Consider the following 17,465-nt stretch of genomic DNA (forward strand, 5'->3'; position numbering starts at 1 on the left):
CTTACAACTGCGTGTGAATCTATAATAATCTTAAAAGTTTAATTAACAAAACTGAACACTGTTTAAGGGAGAAGGCAAACCTCATACTGAGAAAAAAAAATTTTTGCAATACATATATCTGATGAAAGATTTGTCTATTAATATATTAAAAAATCTGTGACCCAACATTAAAGAACACAATTTTTAAATGGGCAAATGATTTCAACACTTAACCAAATGAGATACAATGATGGGAAATAAACACATGACAAGATGGTCAGTATCACTAACTAATAAGGAAATGTAAACAAAATCACAATGAGATGCCACTCCACAGCCACCAGAATGACTAAAATGAAGGGCTGATAATACTAAGTGTTGAGAGAGGATGTGGAGCAATTGGAACACACCTCTAGAGGGAATGCAAAACTGGCACAGCCACTTTGGAAGAGACAGTTTGGCAGTTTCTTCAAGTTAAACATACACACTTACCATATGACCCAGCAATCCCACTCCCAGGTATTTACCTAAGAGAAACGAAAACATATGTCCACACAAAGACTTGTACTCAAATGTTCACAGAAGCTTTATTCATAATCACAAGAAGCTGGGAAAAAAAAACCACTAAATATCCAATTACCAGATAATTCATAAACAAATTGTCATCTACCCACACAAAAGGATACTACTCAATGATAAAAGTAAAGAACTAATGTTACACACACCAACATGGATGAATCTCAAAAGAGATTATTTTAAGTGAAACCCAGCCAGCCAATAGAGGCTACATTCTCTATGATTCTAGTTATACGAATTTTTAGAAAAGTGAAAACTACAGTGACCCGCCACAAAACACAAAAGCTACAGTGATTTTTGGCCAGAAAGGACTGCCTACAAAGGGTCATGAGGGAACTTTTTGGGTTAATGGAAATATTCAGTATCATGATTGTGGTGAAAGAAGCACAACTGTATAATTTATCAAAACTTATTAACTCCACACTTTAACTTTGTGTATTTTATGTCAATTACACCTCAAAGAAGAGAATTTAAATTTCTAGGGATACTATAAAAATGGATGAGAAGTTACAGAATGGATTTATCAGTTTACTGAAAACAGTTAAGGTTAAAATTATATATACCTAATATAAGTCATTTTACCCATTTTTATAAGTTATGAAAATAAGAATCAACATATAATATTTTTATAATACCTCAATTTTTATTAACACAATGTAATATGTAACTAAAATGACGTTACTGTGAAGGAATCTTTTAAAAACATGGTATTTCTTAATTGTATGTAAAAGGCATGTGATCAACTTTGGTGCTTGGCTTTTTGGAATAGTCAAATAAAAATCATATATAAAAATAAAAAATGAGACACTTCACTTTGAGATCAATACACTAAAGCCTTTTAAATATACATAACAAAAAAAAGTTCACTGTAAAGAAGTAAAAGAAAAATTAACTTGTTTGCAAATCTCCTCTCAATTCTGAACTTGGCAAATTTCATTTATTAATGACAGACATTTTCCACTAAAAAGTTGTCTGATTTAAGTTCTACAAGAACATAGGAAATCCAACCCTTTCCCAAATTATTCCACGATTCAAAATCTCCAAGCTTCCTAGGATTCTCTCCTACCAAGCCCTCTTCTCCAATGTCTCTTTAGTCTTACCCTCTGAGGAGGTCTTATATCCTGGCTCAAAATTTCTCTGACACTGAGAGGTAGGGGTCTATGTCCCTCCCCTTTAATATGAGACCGTGTCACTGTTTACTCAACAGGATATATGGCAGAAATGATGTTACAGTTTCTAAGCCCAGGCCTTCTACTTCTGGGCTCTTGAGACATTCACTGCCAAGCTAATGAGGATGTCCAGGCCACATAGAGAGGCCAAGGATAGGTGTTCCAGCTGACGTGCCAACCAACAGCGACTATCAACCACCAGAAGTGAGTGATGTGCAAGCGAGGTAGCCTTTAAGATGACTCCATCACAGTCATCATTTACCTGCAACCACATGGAGACCTCCAAGCAAGACCAATCTTGAGCTCAGTCAACCCTCAGAACCAAGAGAGAGGATGATTTTTGTTGTCTTAAACAACTAAGTTTGGGATGACCTGTTATGATACAATAATAACTGAAGCACTCACATATTTCTTTCTGTTCCTAATGGATACCAGGGCCTACAGAAGTAGAAACCACACCAGTCCTTCTTCTCTCCCCACCCCCAACTTGACCAAAAAAAACAAAAAAATTTTTCATAATCTCTAAGTATTGAGGGAAGAAATGGTGATATCTAACCCTTTTCACGTTACTTTGGTTTCTGCTCCTCCCCTGAAACAGGCTCAATAAGAGCAAACAAGAGGAAAAACATAAGGAGGAATCCCATTCTTTACTCCTAACTCTATCCCAGCAGTGCCAGTAGCAATAAAGGAAACAGGGAAATCTAGTCCTGCCTTCGTCATAAGATGCCTTTTAGCATCTCTTTTCCTCCAACCTCCATCTCTTCTTACCCAGCACTCCTTGACAACAGTTACATATACAAACAGGAAAAACAAGACAAAAGAGAGAAAAGCCCAGCAGTCATTGCTCCTCACTAGCTCTCACCATCTGCACAATCCAACAGTTCTCACTCCCCACTCCCTCAATGGAGTTCTATCTTAAGCACCACAACCCATTAATAAATTCAGAGGTACCCAATCATGCCTTTAAAAAAAAAAAGCCCTCCGAGCTTAAAATTTCCTTATGAACTGGGTCTTGACGTCTTTAAAAGGGATGTGAAACCATACTGCATTGTACAATGCAAGCAAACAGAATGTATCTTATTACCTTCCACAAAATTCAGCCTAATTCTCCACCTTCTAAATACCTCATAGTTGAAGCGGTAAGAATACAAAAGCAAGTATAAGCATCATCTTATAGACCTCCAAATATACATAATCTAAGTTCACACATTTTTATGGATTCCAATGTGTTTAACTATAAAATCAGTTTAGGGCAGCTTTTTCAAACCAGAGCGTGTACCCTCAAAGGGGGCAGGTGAGATGGGTTAGGAGGGGGAAACGTAGGGTTGTGGGTAATTTCAGAAGACTGAAAATTCTCCCCAGTAACTTTTATCTGTCTAATTTGTTTTAATTTTAATATGATAATAGATTTAAGATGAACATTCCATGAATCATATGGATAGACACTTTATCACAGTTCACTGTCATAGAATGTCAACCAAAGCTTTTGTTTACAAACCTCCACTAAGTTGTTTCACATTGACGAAAAAGATCAGAGGCAGACTTAATATGTAAATTAAACATTTTAGCCAAGAGAAGGTGCTATAAAACAAAGGTGAAAATCATTAGTTCATACTGAAAAAGATTAGAAAAATTGAGTTCTTACTAGTATATGCATGCTGAACTCAAAAGAAGTCCATTATAGGAGGCAATACTTTCACAATAAAATGGTGATTTAGATCCTGCTACTCAAAAGAATAATTCCAAGATAAGCAGCATTAGTATCACCTTGTTAGAAATGCAAAATCTTAGGTCCCACCCAAGACTTACTACATCAAAATCCCCATTTCAACAAGACCCACAGGTGAATCACACGCACATTAAAATATGAGAAGCACTGGTTTAGAATCAATAAAACACTATCATTCACATCAATGCTGCAAATTTGAACTTCAAAAATTTTTATATTTGTTACTGTTTGATATAAGTGTATTTAGGGTTTCGTAACTGCATAAGAGGTAAGTTTATACTTAGTTTTGGGCCTGAAGATAGATAGATAGATAGATAGATAGATACATACATACATACACATAAGCAATATTGATAACCTAAGTCAACATTCTCAATTAACACCTTAAGGACACAAGTTATGTTCTAAATTAATTGATTAAATTGAGCACTTCCAGCACTCACAGATAGTGAACTCATAATCTTTGTATTCCGTACAAGTAACTCTGGTCCTTAATACTGTTAAAGGATTCTTCCCACCTAATTTCCTTTTGTAACACCTGGCATAACCAAACAAATATTAATAAAATTTTGATGCAGGTAACTACTCTCAGGAGAGGGTACTTCTCACTTGCTGAACAACACCATCATTAGAATGGTCTGGCTGCACCTGTGTGCAGGCAATAGCTAGGCAACTGAAGATCTTGGATACTCTTTATCATCAACCCTTGCTACTCAAGAGACAGAAACATACAGCACACTCCCATTCCTTCCAATCTGGCTTGCTCTCCTGATGGCAGATTTAATTAGAAGGGGATCTGGAAGACATATGTAATAACTTTAGGAGGCAAATTTGAAATCTCAAGGGTAGCATTCCCATACTTAACCTAAACTTCACATTCTCCCTTCATCTCCTCACTGTATTATCTGTGCATATGCCAATTTGCTATATTAAAATGTAAGCTCCTTTGAGAACAGAAAACTCCTTTTTGTGTGCTCAATTCACCTTCCTTTTTAAAATATTTATTTATTTATTTATTTATTTTTGGCTGCACTGGGCCCTCGTTGCTGCACACAGGCTTTCTCTAGCTATGGTGAGCGGGGGCTACTCCTCACTGCAGTGTGCACGGGCTTCTTATTGCGGTGGCCTCTCCCGCTGTGGAGCACGAGCTCTAGGCGCACGGGCCTCAGTAGTTGTGGCACACGGGCTCAGTAGTTGTGGCACACGGGCCCAGTCGCTCTGCGGCATGTGGGATCTTCCCGGACCAGGGTTTGAACCCATGTCCCCTACACTGGCAGGCAGATTCCCAACGACTGCACCACCAGGGAAGTCCCCACCTCCCTACCTTTTACAACTAACAACCAGCAGGGAATGTAACACATTCTTAACAGGCACTATTAAAGAAAAAGCCCTATTTTAGAATGGCAACCACAATTTTCATACAATTAGAAAGGCTCACCAGTTTCATCACTGAGGCTTAATAAAAACCTTGTCTACCACCATAACAATTACTATATTTTGATCGTAGTAAAACTACCAAATTAAATTTTCTGAAATAATAAATTCAAACACCAGTTTAAAAATCCCACTGAGAGAAAACTACAACTACATTTTATTTACCTAACACAGACAAGGATCCTTTGTATGTGAATTTTCCAAATGAATGGAAACGTATCATTCTTTTAAATTTATATTTAAAATGTAAATCTTTCTTATAATTGATTATGTAACCTCCTGAAATATTTACAAATGTCTGGGGTTGTTTCAATATAATGGGGAGAGGGAAGAGGAGAGTGGGTAGGATGCAGATGAAACAAGGTTATCTGTGAATCAGTAATATCTGAAACCAGGTGATTGACAGGTGTGTTCACTAAACTATTCTGCTTCTGCATACGTTTGAAATTTTTTATTTAAGAAAATTTACACTATAGTAACCAAAACAATGTGGTACTGGTATAAGGATAAACATCAAAAGAATAAAACTGTCCAGAAATAAATCCATTCACCCATGGTCAATTGATTTGACAGTGGTGCCAAAACCAATCAATAGGGGAAGAAATAGTCTCTTCAACAAATGGTGCTGGGACTATATCTCCACACGTAAAAGAATGAAGTTTTGGACCCCTACCCCACACTATATACAAAAATTAACTCAAAATGGGTTATAACCTAAATGTTAGAGCTAAAACAATAAAACTCTTAAGAAGAAAACATAGGTGAATCTTCACAGCCTGGCATGACTTAACAGTAGATTTTTAGATACAATACCCAAAGCACAAGCAACAGTAACAAAAATTAAGTGAGCTGGATTGTATCAAAATTTTAAAACTTTTGTAAAAATGATACTATGTCAAGACAGTGAAAAGACAACCCACATAATGGGAGAAAATATTTACAAATCATGTACCTTGTAAGGATCAAGTATCCTGAATATATAAAGAACTCTTAAAACTCAAGCAAAACAAGCTAATTTAAAAATGAGTAAAGGACTTGCACAGACCTTTGTCCAAAGATATACAAATGACCAATGAGTACATATAAAAAGATGTTCAACATCATTAGTAACCAGGGAAATGCCAATCAAAACAATGAGACCAATCGCTAGGATGACTATTAACGGAAAAAAAAAAAAGGAACAGAATTGTTGGCAAAGATATGAAGAAATCAGAACCCTTGTACATTCTGGTGGTGCTATAAAATGGTGCAGTCGCTGTAAAAAAGCTTGGTGGTTCCTCAAAAAGTTAAACATAGGATGATCTACCACTTCCACTCCTAGGTATATACTATACTCAAAAGAACTGAAAACTGGTATTCAAACATCTAGACACAAATGTTCATAGCAGCACTTTTCACAATAGCCAAAAGGTGGAAACAACTGAAACATCCATCATCGGATGAATGGATAAACATTATGAGGTATACATACACAGTGGAATATTATTCAGCCGTAAAAACAAAATGAAGTACTGATATATTCTACACATAGATGAACCTCCAAAATGTGCAAAATGAAAGAACCCACACACAAGAGGTTATACATGGTATGATTCCACTTATATGAAATATCCAGAATAGGTAAATCAAAAGACACAGTATATTAGTGGTTGCTAAGGGCTCAGAGGAGGACAGAAAGGGAAAGTAACTGCTTAATGGATACAGGAACTCCTTTGGGGGTGATGAAAATGTTTTGGAACTAGACAGAGAAGACTGCACAACACTGTGAATGTACTAAATCTCACAGAATTGTACATTTAAAATGGTTACTTTTATGTTATATGAATTTAGTCTCAAAAAAATTTCACAAAACTGATTACGTGTTTCATACCAACCTGAATGGGAGTAAACTAATATAATTTAGCACTTCAGTCATCATTCAGGAGTGAATGTTTGTAGGCCTGCAAAAGCATTTTGTTCTTAAACCAAACAACAGCACAGAATGCAACTGCTACTTACAAGTCTCTCTAATAATTCCCCTCCATTCTAATTACCAATAGTCTGAGATAACCAAGTCCTGAAAATTCTAAGTTCAGAGTGAGAACGTGAAAAGAAGACTTACACAGACAAAAAAAAAAAGAATAACTTTAGCCAGATACCTATAATGAAAGTGTGACTTTTAAACATTATGAGCTACACCACAATGAAATGCAGGGTGAACCTCCTCTGCAACCTGGTTTGAAAAGCCATTGTGGAGTTGGAAATCTGAAATATGAACTGGATATTAAATATAAGAGAATTTGGGGGCTTCCCTGGTGGCGCAGTGGTTGAGAATCTGCCTGCCAATGCAGGGGACACGGGTTCGAGCCCTGGTCTGGGAAGATCCCACATGCCGCGGAGCGACTAGGCCCGTGAGCCACAATTACTGAGCCTGCGCATCTGGAGCCTGTGCTCCGCAACAAGAGAGGCCGCGACGGTGAGAGGCCCGCGCACCGCGATGAAGAGTGGCCCCCACTTGCCGCAACTAGAGAAAGCCCTCGCATAGAAACGAAGACCCAACACAGCCATAAATTAAATAAATAAATAAATAAAGTACAAAAAAAAAATATAAGAGAATTTGTGTTAATTGCACTAGGTGGGATAAAGGTATTATGGTTACATAAGGAAACATTTAGAGAGAAAATGTCAAGATGTCTATAAAATAAAATACATAAAGCAAAAATGAGGACAAAATACTAGTAATGATTAAATCTAGGTGATGTGTATATGAGTTCATTATACTATTCCTTCAACTTTTCTGTGTGCTTGAAATTTTTATAATAAAAAATTAAAATTTTAAACTTTAATCCCAACAGTTCATTTTTTAAGACTTATTAGCTACTAACATGTCTGAAAGAGAAAATCACTTTTCATAGTCATTTTGTTCTCTTAAATTCTTAAGAGAACAATGGATAATCCAGTAAGTATGTGCCTTTTTCCCCCCCAGGTTCATTCCTGACAAGTAATGCCTTTAAGTAACATCCAATCTTAAGTAAAAGGTCACTGACCTGAAGTGGGGGATTATAAAACAAAATACCAGACACCAGTACTACTGTCCTTGTACTGTTTTACAGGGCTTTAAATATTGACTTTGTATATGCAAGGTAAAATTTTAAGTCAAACCACTTAAAAAAAAAATAGAAATAGCATGTATAAACTCTAACCCAAGATAAGAAGGGGGAAAAATAGAAACAAAGCATTGCAGAATTGGCACAAATAAAAAACAAACCAGGATGGCTGAAATAAGATCAAATATATCATAAATCACAAGCAATGTGTAAGTAACTTTAAACTCTTAAAGATGTTATCCAATTGATTTAGTAAGAATTCAATTTTATGCAGTTTATCCAAAGACCTCAAACAAGTACATAGAAAAGTTAAAAGTTAAAAAAAAAAAATTAAATCCTCAACAAAACACTAGCAAACCAAATCCAAGAACATATAACAAGGATTGCACACCATGACCAACTGGGATATATCCCAGGATTGCAAAGTTGGTTCAACATATGAAAATTGATTAATGTAATCCACCATGTATAAACAGTATAAGACACAAAAACCACATAATCATCTCACAGATGAAGAGACAGCAATGTAACAAAATCCAACACCCATTCACGGTGGGGAGGGGTGGGGGGAAACACACCTAACACACTTAATGTGAAAAACTGAAAGCTTCCCCCCCCACCCCATGATCAGAAACAAGACAAGAATGTCCATTCACCCCATTCAATACAACACTGTACAGCAGGATCTAGCCAGAGCCTAAGGTAAAATAAAGAAATAAAAACCATTTAGATTGGAAAAGAAGGAGAAAACTATCTGAACTTGCAGTGGCAGGACCATGTACATAGAAAATCCTAAGGAATCCACATACACAACAAAAAAACATTCAAGCTAATACGAATTCAGTAAGATTGCAGAAGATCAATATATAAAAATCAACTGTATTTAAACTGTGCACTAGCAATAAACAATCTGAAAATGAAATTAAAAAATAATTCCACTTATGATAGCATAAAAAAATTAAATGTCTCAGAATAATTTTTTAAGAGTTGCAAATGTTGTACTCTGAGAACTACAAAAATCATTGAAAGAAAACCTGAAGACCTAAATAAGTGGAAAGACATTCCATGTTCATGGATCTCAAGGCCTAACATTGACAATACTCCCAAAATTGATCTACAGAAGAAATCCAATCTCAATCAAAATCCCAGCTGCCCCTTTTTTCTTTTTTTTTTTGCAGTAACTGAGAGAATCTAATTGTAAAATCTGTATGGAAATGCAAGGAACCCAAAATAGCCAAAACAATCTCAAAAAAGAACAAAGAGAAATCACACTTCACAATTTCAAAACTTAATACCAAAGCTGTAGTAATCAAGACAGTGTGATACTGCCATCAGGATAGACATACAGATCAATGGAACAGAACTGAGAGTCCAGAAATAAAATCCTACACATATGGTCAATTGATTTGATCAAGGAATTAGAGGAGTAATAGTCTTTTTTTTTTAAACGGTGCTGGGACAATTGAATATCCACACGCGAAGAATGAAGTTGGACCCCTACCTCAGACAATATAAAAAAATTAACCCTAAATGGCTCAAAGGTCTAAATGTAAGAATTAAAACTGTAAAGCTACTAGAAGAAAACATAGTAAATCTTCATGACTTTAGATTTGGTGATGATTTCTTAGATCTGACATCAAAAGCACAAGCAACCAAAGAAAAAATAGATAAATCAGACTTTTTAGAAACTTTTGTTCTACAAACGACACCACCAAGAAAGTGAAACAACAACCTCCTATGGGAGAAAATAATGACAGCCCACAGAATGGGAGAAAATATTTGCAAATCATATCTGATAAAGGATTTATATCTAGAGTATATAAAGAACTTATTCCTCAATAATAAAGAACTCAATTTTAAAATGAGCAAAGGATCTGAATAGAGAGTTCTTCAAACAAGACATACAAATGTCCAATAAACACATGAAAAGATATTCAACATCTTAAGCCATCATGAAGTGCAGACCAAAAGTCACAATAAGATACCACTTCACACCTACTAGAATGGCTATAATCAAAAAGTCAGATGATAACGAGTGTTGATGAGGATGTAGAGAAACTGAAACTCTAACACACTGTTGGTTGGAATATAAAATGGAGCAGCAGCTTTGGCAGTTCCTGGAAAAAAAGTTAAACTACTTGGCAGTTCCTAAAAAAGTTAAAACATAGTTACTCTACGACCCAGCAATTTCACTCCTAGGTATATACCCCAAAGAACTGAAAACACAAGTCCACACAAAAACTTATACACAGATTTTTTTAGCAGTATTATTCATAACAGCCAAAAAGGTGGAACAACCTTGAATCCACTAACTGATGTATGGACGGGTAAATAAAATGTGGCACACCCATACAATGAATTCTTAGGACATGTGATTCTAGACTTATAAAAAATTCCAACTACTACATTATCATCAATCACATCTATTAGTTTCACCAGAGCTCAGTACCTGAAACCTAATGACACAAATTTAATTAACACAGTACTTATTGTATTTTCAGAGACTGTTTATATAAATTTACAGTATGAAGAAAGTTTCAAAAACAGAAAAACCAAACACTACTTTAAATCTCAATAGAAAGTATCTTTCTATCACCAAATGGAGATCTGAAAACCAATGATTCTAAACAATGACTGCTACCTGGGTGAAAAGTAGGGATTCCTCTGAAAAAATATACCTGAAATTTTATATACCATGTCTGAAATGGGAAGGAATGAAACATTAAATCATCACTGTTTTCACTTTAAACAGACAGGCTATGAGACAGGCAGTTATTCAACTAAGGTTAAGTGAGAACATTTTTTTAAAGAAATTCTGGCACTGATTGACCTATGGACAACGGCTGTCATTCTTCTATTCTCCCTCCTTTGTTAAACTGTTCCTCTTTAACAGTTGCTTCACCAGTAAAGATCCTTTGGAAAGTCTACATTTTGGAATAGCAGGATTTCTTAAATCAGCTAGTACAGCACAGTTACAAAAAAAAAACAAAACCACAGGTTCTGGAGTCTGGTTTGGCTTAACAGCTGAGAGGCTCTAAGCCTCAAGCACATTATTATGCTAAATCTGTTTCCTCTTCTATATGTTATAAAGCAGTTCTTTTATCTTTATACCTCTCCCTTCCTCCAGATTCTCAAACTGGTTACAGCATAGTTATTTCTTCTACATTAAGTGTCTTCATTATTAAAGTTATGTAAATACTGTGATTACTGCTACAGCAAGTAGTATACTGCGATTATTTCAATAGTTCAAAATACCTGATTTGAAATTTCTTAACAGTACATATTTGACACAAGGCATAAGTTAGAAAGGGAGGGAAAAAGGAGTCATTTGTGTGTCACTAACTAAAACATTTGAATGCTGCTGTAATGTCTTTAATTTTTCTCCCTGGTCTCCCCCTCTGTTATATATTATCACAAACTAATAACCAAATCGCAATTAAGGCCTCATCCTTTAATAACACCTACTTTTAATAATAAGAGAGAGTTAAGTTGGTCAGACCATCTTGAAAAAAAGTTTTCCTACATTAACAGCAACCAAAACTATAAGATACCTAGGAATAAACCAAACAAGAAATATCCTAAAGGTTCAACCGAAGAAAATAATAAAGTTTTACTGATAATTAACCAAATAAAGAAGCATGTCATGTTACTAATTTGTTCATCACTATACTTCAGCACCTAGAACAACAGCTGGCACTTAACTGCTTAAACAGACAATATATTTCCTGAAGGGAATGATTCAATACCATAAAGATGTAAGTGTACCAAATAATCTAAAAACTTAATGGGACTCCCAATTAAAATCAGTCCCAAAAGACTTTTAATAGACCTTGATAAACTCACCCGTTACATAAAAAAATCATAAGTGGGTAAAATAGCAAGAGCATGAACATACCCACAAATGTCTTAAGTTGTCCTCTGAGTGCTTCTCAAACATTCTAAGCACCTGTTGGACAAACATGAATGGAAGTCGAAAGGCTTGGGAAATGTCTCACAAATGCCTAAATCTGGTTTAGGAATCCCTAAATAAACAGTTCTCAGAGTAGTTCCCCCCAACACAATTCAGGGGGTCTAAACTAATTCAAGGGGTCAAAACTATTTTCAACATAGTACTATGAGGCTATTAGCCTAGTTTTCATTCTCATTTCCTCACAACTGTACAGTGGTGTTTTCCAGAGGCCACACGATGTGTGATATTGCTACAGATTGAATGCACAAGCAGACAAGAATCAAGATATCTTCTACTAAGGCAGATAGTAAACGTTTACAAAATGTTTACCACCACTCTTTCCATAAATTTTTGAAAGTGATTATTTAAGTGTTATTTATGTTAATGTGATGTTATTTTTACTTTTAAATCAATATATTTAAAGAACTTTTCAGTTTTAATTTGTAATATGGTAAGTATTGATAGACATAACCCACATAAACAAAAGCCTTTTGGGTTCCTTAGTAATTTAAGAGTGTAAGGGGGTCCTAGGACCAAAAAGTTTGAGAACTGCTTTTCTAACCTAAGCAGACACTCAGTTCCTCAGTTAAACACTGCTTTGCCCAACGTATAGATCAACCGCCAGATTGGAATAAACTTAGAATAAGTAAAGCACAACTAGTGGGCAAGTAACATCAAAAGTAGCTACATCAGCTCCCCAGAGATCACCAGTAGAGAAGGCAGAAGAGGTTTCTATAAGCTAACAAGTTTATCATCTGCTTTCTTATTCATTTATAGCTAGGACTTCTTATTCATTCATAGCTAGGACTTATTCATTTATAAACTAGGACTTCTTCCCGTCCTTCCACATATTGATTACCTAAAGTATCAATGTAGGAACAAGGTAAGCCAAGAGAACTCTCAGGTTATACATCTTTTTTTCTTTTTTGATCTAATGTATGCAGATAGTTTATTATTAATTCAAATATATTCAAATGAGAAATAAATTCCTTTGTTGAACTAGACTATTTGAACTATTTGCCACTTGGACTACTTCCTCTCTGGGACGCTTTCGAGTACCTGCTATGCTCACAGCTCCTCTGGACAGGTTCCTTAAGCAGATCACCATGCTTTCTATCACAGGAGAGGGACCCGATACCCTGATCATACCTGGCTAGGATGAATGTCTGACACCAGGACAAAAATCTAAAACGTAGGCAGCTGTCTCAGAGATAGCCAGAACTCCCCCAAAAAGGAGGAATTTTGCCAGGAATGATAGGAGCATTATGTGTAGTTAAAAACAAAGAGCTACTATACTAGCTCACCACCAGCATAGAGAATCATAGCTGAAGATACCTGTACTCAATCCTGAAAGACCTCCTAATTCCTGAATGACATCCCCACCTTCATGTCTGACTGTGAGATAGGTGAAATAATGATCTTCCTTCCCTCTATATCCTTTGTGAGGGGGTGTAGATGTATTAATCCCATTTATTAAGGTAACATACCACATTCCTTACAACCTGAAAAATATAACTACCACACTTGGGGGATTAAAAAAAAGGATCAGAATGAAGAATTGGAGGCTAACTGTGAAAAACTAGATAAGCAGGATCATTTTTTCTCTGCACACATCAATAAGAGAACATTCATCGTGTTGTATAAATGGAAATGGTAAGACATCGCTAGAGCACACAAGATCCCATAAGATATGGTCCCATTATGTAAGCTGATGACTGGGAAGGTTATAGGAAGAAATGAAAATATTGGCCTTATATTTTGTCTATGTGATCCGTGAATACTGAATCCTACCCCAGTCAACTGAAAAAGGCAGGAAAACTTGCCGAACACCTATCAAAATCTCACTCTCAGAATTTCACAAGCTGAAACAAGATTCTAGAACTCAATGTTTAAACAAAGGTCAGTCACTGATAAAAACATATGTAATCTGAATAAAATTACTCAGATTAGATAGTAAAATCTAAATTTAAATGAACACTGAGTGGCTAAGAATTTAAAATAACAATATAAGGATTAAAACACTCAAGTATTTTATGTTCTTTCCAATAACTGAGAAGTGGCTCAATGCCTTAACTTGATAGCTAATAAGCAGCTGCTCATTTCTCACCCAGTTCTTCCTGAGCAGAAACACGTCTGGCTGAGGACAGCTCGGAAGGGAAGGAGAGGTGGGAGGAGTCCACGAAGCATTAAAAAACAAACAAAAAAACTTGATATTGGCTTATGAGAAAATGTGTTTTTCCATTACACTGCCACCATTTTTCCTTCAACACGAGCCGAAAAGTAAACACTGCAGATTTAGTCGGAGAGGGAAAAAACCCAGTAGCATTCCTTCTATACTATCTAACCAATCATTTAACAGGCTCTAGTGTTTGCAATTTAAACTTTGTCATCCATGAAAATCTTTATGAATTAGCAAAAGACGTTCACTTTTCTCTAAAAATACACGCACAAAAATAAATCTCTCCTCTGAATAGCTTTTTTCCAACGTGAAAGAGCTTGAAAAATAAAAACTGTAGCTAAAATAACATATACATACATTTTTTTTTAATTTTTATTTTATTATTTATTTATTTATTTATGGCTGTGTTGGGTCTTCGTTTCTGTGCCAGGGCCTTCTCCAGTTGCGGCAAGCGGGGGCCACTCTTCACCGCAGTGCGCGGGCCTCTCACTATCGTGGCCTCTCCTGTTGCGGAGCACAGGCTCCAGACGCGCAGACTCAGTAACTGTGGCTCACGGGCCTAGTTGCTCCGCGGCATGTGGGATCTTCCCGGACCAGGGCTCGAACCCGTGTGCCCTGCATTGGCAAGCAGATTCTCAACCACTGAGCCACCAGGGAAGCCCAGTGATTTCTTAAATATTATCAGTTGTCTAGTCAATTTTCTAATTTCACTGATTCTAATTAAAATTCGGTTTTGTGTTTTTTTTTTTTTTTCGTTTTGTGTTTTACAATTGGTTTGTTTGGATCAGGATTACAGAAGTTTGTTCTTTAGATTAAAAAATATTTATGTTGGGGGCTTCGTGGGGTTCGTGCTCTGGTCTGGGACGATCCCACATGCCGCGGAGCAACTAGGCCCGTGAGCCACAACTACTGAGCCTGCGTGTCTGGAGCCTGTGCTCCGCAACAAGAGAGGCCGCGACAGTGAGAGGCCCACGCACCGCGATGAAGAGTGGCCCCCGCTTGCCACAACTAGAGAAAGCCCTCGTACAGAAACAAAGACCCAACACAGCCAAAAATAAATAAATAAATAAATTTATCAAAAAGAAAAAAAAAGGAAAATTTATTAAAAAAAAAAAAAGAAATCACTGCTAGTATTCCTTAGGCTTAACGATGACATTGTGGTTGTGTTTTATGTTGTGTTCCTGTGAGGTTTTTTTTCCCTCAAGTATTTATCTTTCAGATACACCTGAAGGATTTACACATGAAAGGATTTTGAGAGTTGCTTTACCATATCTAGCAGAGAGATGAAACAGGGCCAGTCATGTGACAACAATGGTCGAAGCTGGGTAACTGGTACAGGAAGCTTTATTACACTCATCTCTATTTCTTGTATAAGGTCGAAGAAAAAAAGTATCCTAGGCACCAAAACATCCTGTCAAAAGCATAGAAATTTCTCTCCCACTAAATCACCCCAGAATTCTGCTTCTTTCTTCTTATTTATCTGCTTTGATTAACAATAAGTTCTATTCTTGAAACCAATTAACTTCCTCCAATAGACCTGTAACTGAAATACAAGACTCACCTTGGTGTCTTTTTAACGCCATTCATCAGAAAGGTGAAGGCCAGTGAGGACACAACCCAGGATTCCAACTCACAACTGGTAATCTGATTTTAACTTCAAGACCACATATCCGTTTTGAGTGAAAATGAGCTATCACAGGTTGTTTCTGTCTTTTGAATGTCTCTTACTATCCCCAGTATTTGAACTAAGTTTGGTAAGTAGTACAGAAAGGCAAAAAGTAACAAATGTTGTTCACTCCCAGGAAGTACAACCCTTTCAATGAAAAGGGGTAAAGAACTCAACCGAATATGACACCCAGAAATGTTCCAATAATCTCGGGGTACGCAACTCTACATACACCCTTACGCTCCCTCGCCCCAGAAGTCTTTTCAGTGGTTAGAAAAGACCGACCCTGGTTGGTTTGTTTCATCTCCTCCTCCTTTCTTAGGGGAGGTGCTAGAAAGCAAAGAAATGACCAAAAGGCCGGAAGAAGGAACGCGAAAAGCATGGAGTCTGGACAATCAGCCCTTAAGTAATTGAAAGCTGTACCTAAATTAAATGAAGTTAAGAGAGAGCTTGCTGCTACGCTCCTCCCGGTAACTCCAACGCACCTGAGCGGCTCCGAGGGTGGGAACACCTGGCCGGAGACACAGCGGATCCCAACTCCCTCTCTCGCCAAGAATTCAAAGGTACAAAGACATAAAAAGAACTCTTCCTAACCCCCAGCAAAAGTAGCGCCACGAAAACAACTCCCAACCTCCGGGCCACGCTGGCTGAGCCGCCCCCGGCCCCGCGAGGCCGCGAGCCCTGCCCCGCGGGGCCTCGAACCCCAAACGACTGGCCCGCTCCTCAGGCCGGACACCCCTTCTCCCGGGCCGGGCGAGGAGCGGCAAAGGGACGGAGTCTCGGCTGGGAACCCGCCCGCCGCGGAGGCCCTCCGCGCCCACCCGGAACTGGGGTCTCGGGCCCGCGCCACCCACTGTGGGCCCCAGCCGGTGCCCCGCGGGGCCGCTCTCGAGCCTCGACCCCGGTCCACCGCGCGCCCACGGGACCCGCGCCACCCCCTCAGCCGCGCCGGCCGCCGCCGTTGGGACCCCGACACTGGCTACCTGTCTTCGCTCTTGTTTTTCTGCTTCTTTCCCATCGTGTGTCAGCGGCGCTCGCAGCCCCAGGCCCTCTATTCGGTCTTTCACAGACCCACTGTCCCCCGACCGACTTCGGTCTCCGCTCGGCTCCGTCCCCCGCCGCGCGCTGCCGCCTCTCGCACCCGGCTCTCCACAGACCCGCGCACTGGGACAGGGCACAGATGGTGTGAGCTCCGAGTGCGCAAGCGCATCGCCCCGCCGCCTCGGCGTGTGGACGCAGGGCGCGGCTCATGGAGAGCTGCGCCTCGGGTAGAGCGTCTCCACTTGACCTGCCCGCCAGGCAGGAGCCCGAGCGCCCCCTTCCCGCAAGCATCAGCCGTGCACCGACGCCCGTGCGGTTTCCAGTTTCTAGAACCCGGAGGTGGACAATGAGGCTGAAATTCCACCGTCAGCCTTCTCCCTGTGGGGAACGCAGACTTGGGGAATCGGATCTCAGTTCAGGAGTAGACTTTCGGTTTCCCTTCCACCTTTAACCTCTGTCCCTTTGTACTCGCAGCTGCGTGAAGTTCAGTAAAGAACCACAATGAACCCCTGGTGAACTGTCTAGGTGTTCCCAAGGGAGATAGAGAAATCCAGCACATGAGTCCATGACTTACCAAAAAAAAAAAAACCAAACAAACCAGAAATCATAAAACAAGGACACACCCATTAATTCTGCAAAATAGATCATAATCTTTAC

At 38.3% G+C, this 17,465-nt stretch overlaps 1 protein-coding gene across 2 annotated transcripts in view; it reads right to left on the bottom strand.

Annotated features, from left to right (window-relative positions):
• Positions 1-16,985, bottom strand: part of EIF5B (eukaryotic translation initiation factor 5B) — a 69,745-nt gene extending 52,760 nt beyond the window's left edge. For both annotated transcript variants that reach the window (XM_059943220.1, XM_059943218.1), the window contains exon 1: positions 16,751-16,985. In XM_059943220.1, the coding sequence (XP_059799203.1) occupies positions 16,751-16,785 (35 nt within the window). In that variant the 5' untranslated portion in view covers positions 16,786-16,985. The remainder of the gene's footprint in view (positions 1-16,750) is intronic.
• Between the last annotated feature and the right edge of the window lie 480 nt (positions 16,986-17,465).

This window comes from Balaenoptera ricei, chromosome 13 (assembly GCF_028023285.1).
Source record: "Balaenoptera ricei isolate mBalRic1 chromosome 13, mBalRic1.hap2, whole genome shotgun sequence".
Classification (NCBI taxonomy): domain Eukaryota; kingdom Metazoa; phylum Chordata; class Mammalia; order Artiodactyla; family Balaenopteridae; genus Balaenoptera; species Balaenoptera ricei.